The 2,831-nt window shown below is 56.7% G+C and overlaps 1 protein-coding gene across 1 annotated transcript in view; it reads right to left on the reverse strand.

The window, feature by feature from the left end:
• ATP11A (ATPase phospholipid transporting 11A) overlaps positions 1 to 2,831 on the reverse strand; it is a 60,961-nt gene that overhangs the window by 4,769 nt on the left and 53,361 nt on the right. Inside the window, exons 25-26 of the mRNA XM_007466365.1 lie at positions 1,730 to 1,795; positions 968 to 1,071 (exon numbers count right to left, since the gene is read on the reverse strand). Coding sequence (XP_007466427.1) covers positions 968 to 1,071; positions 1,730 to 1,795 — 170 coding nt within the window. The remainder of the gene's footprint in view (positions 1 to 967; positions 1,072 to 1,729; positions 1,796 to 2,831) is intronic.

Below are 2,831 nucleotides of genomic sequence, written 5' to 3' on the forward strand. Positions count from 1 at the left end.
CCCCCCCAAAGTCCCAGCCCTGCTCAGGAAATTCTCCATCTTATGGGGGAGGTGGAAACGTAAACGGGAGAATTACAGGTAAATCCGGCATGTGCTGTGACAGGGGAAGGCACAACTGCTTGGGGGACCAGGTGGAAATGCCTGCCTGGGAGGTGACTCGAGGGAAGAGTGGATGAGGTTGATGGGCCGCCGGGTTTTGAAAGATGAATAGGCGCTCACCAGGCAGGCTAGTTAGAAAGGACGTCTGGGCGGACTGAACAGCGCCAGCAAAGGCAGGCTTGTGGCAGATGCCAAATGCAGCCACTTGCTGCCCTCGTCAGGACTGACCACTGTATTGCAATGGTCTCTAGGCTGGTTGCCTCGTTTGTGTTCCACTCCCAAGTTCAATTTCAACACAGCAGCCACGGTGACCTTTCTAAAAGTGCAATCGGACTCTGATGCTCCTTTGCTTAAAATCCTCGATGGCGGCAGGCTGGGGTCTAGGTCCTACGTGGCCGGCAGGCTGGATCTTCCTTTCACTGCCGGGCCCCGCCCCAAGGTGTTTGCACGTGGGGCTCCCTTCCTTAGGAAGGGCTCTGTCTGGGGTCCGACTGCCTCGGCCCAGGCCAGCTCCCCTGGCGCACCCACCACAATGATGACAGTGCTTTCCTCCCAGGTTTCCGTTTAAATAACAGCTTTTTTGGAAAGGCCTTCCCCAACCTTTGATCTGAAATAGGTCCCTTGCTGTAGCGTCCGGTCTGCTCCTCCCCTGTCACATGTATAATGCAGTGTGTCTCCCCCACTGAGAACCTGGCAGAAAGGAGCAGGGACCACACCTGCCTCGTCCCCTGCGGGCCCCCCGGCCCTGGCGCTATGCCCGTCCCGCACACAGGAACGGGGTTGTCCAGATAATGAGTTGTCAGCCCTCGAGGAAAGACACCGCGGGGCCAGTAACATAATGATGATTCTGTAATTATCAACTCCATACCAGATAATTCCTCCCCAGAGGAGGGAAAAGACGACGTAGAACAGCAGTGACCCCCAGATCACAAAGTGGTTTATCCAAGTCCAGTAGTGTGTGTCCAGCGCCAGCTGAAAGAGGGATAAGGTGATTGATGGTGGTGTTACCTGGGCATGTGGCCCTGTAAGCCCTGACAGCTGGGGAACGAAGCCAGAAGAGAATGGAAACAGCCTTAATTTTAGCCCAAATGCCTACATAAACCTGTTTGGGAAAAACACACTTTAGGTTCCAATGGAGAGAAAAGATTCCCCACGGCCTCAAAGTCTCAACATTGCCAGTAAGTCTGCCCAGATCCCAGGGAGATGCTCTCACAGGGCGACTCGGGCGACGGCTCAAGGCGCTGGTCATAGCTCTACCCGGGACGTTGCTCTGGGGTTTTCCAAGACTCAGGTTGGTAGGATTTGGGACCTTCATAATGAGATTCCAGGAAGAATCCGACCTAACTTGAAAAAGAGCTAAATTTTCCACAGTACATTAATTTGTTCCAATTAAGATGGATTTTGCTTATACTAGGGGTGGGGCAGATGGCCATTTAAAAGAAGTCTAATACCCATCCCTTCACACAGAACAGGCTCCTTCCCTCCATCACCTTCTGTGTAATTCTGACCTTTGCCCCTCAGGGCCGGGGCCGAGTTGGTGGTGGGGAGAAGGCCCCGGCAGGGTTAGGGTCACGGCTCACTAGGAGGGCTGACTGTGCCCGGAGGAAGCCCGTCAGGTCAGGGGATGTACCTTCAGGGTGACCGTAAACACCATCACCGTGAATACCAGCGTCCCGAAGGTCCAGTTCCCAGATACCTGTGGAGACAAGAGTCCACGTCGTCCCCCACTAATACGGATTGTCCTCCTTCGCACTCCGCACGAGGGGCAGAGAGCGCCTCCCCCGGCCCCGCCTGACACTTCCAGCCCCAGACACGCGGAGACACCGCGATGTCGCCAAAACGTGAGAGGAAGGCCGGCCGAGCCCGGCTCGCTAGGCCCCGGATCCCGCAGCATCGCCGGGGCGGGTGGTGGTTCCCGCTGGGCGCCCCGTCCTTCCTGCATAGCTGCCCCCGGTGTTGCCCCCTCGCTGCTCCCGCAAATGGCGGCCCTGCTCACAAACCAGAGCAGGACATGTCTGAGAGCTAGAGTCACGGTCTGCAGGGGGCCGACCCCACTCTCCCCGCTCGTGTTTCATGCGGACGAGACCTTTACCCGGCGGCCCAGCCCACGCTCGGTAGAGCGCGTGTCTAGTCTCTTTTCAGCTCAAACACCTGTCGGCTTGGAAGGCAAACCACTGCTGCCATCATCCTGGGAGCGGTGAGAGCAACAGCCTTGTCCCCTGCGGGGACAAACCCCCCCTGCGCATCCCACCGGGATGCGGCCCCGTGGGAGTCATGGAAACGGAGGAGGGGAGACACGACAGAGCTGCACAAGGGCCCAGGGCAGGTCCGTGGCCAGAACCTCGGACACGCAGCGGCCCCCGGACGAGGCCCCAGTGGGATGTGGGCTCGGCCAGCGGGGAGCACACACGTCCGACCGGGAGACAACACGTTTCTCACCCACAGACACAGACACAAGCAAAAGGAAACACCAGCCACTTCAGGGTCTTCCCCCTGGGGACAAACCAGCCTCTTGGACATGTTATTTTACAAGAGTTATTTTCCTTGAGATTTCTACACTGCCTGAGAGCCGACCCATTTCTGGTTTGTCGGATTCTGCGAGCTGGGCCTCTCAGAAAACTCTCCTAGTCCTTCTTTAAGAGAACACAAAGCTTTATGTCACAAAGCATTACAAGCTGGAATAAAAACTGCTTTCCCGTATGGTTAGTTTTCAACCAAAGAAACATCCCTAC

Source organism: Lipotes vexillifer, unplaced genomic scaffold (assembly GCF_000442215.2).
Source record: "Lipotes vexillifer unplaced genomic scaffold, Lipotes_vexillifer_v1.1 scaffold791, whole genome shotgun sequence".
Classification (NCBI taxonomy): Eukaryota; Metazoa; Chordata; class Mammalia; order Artiodactyla; family Lipotidae; genus Lipotes; species Lipotes vexillifer.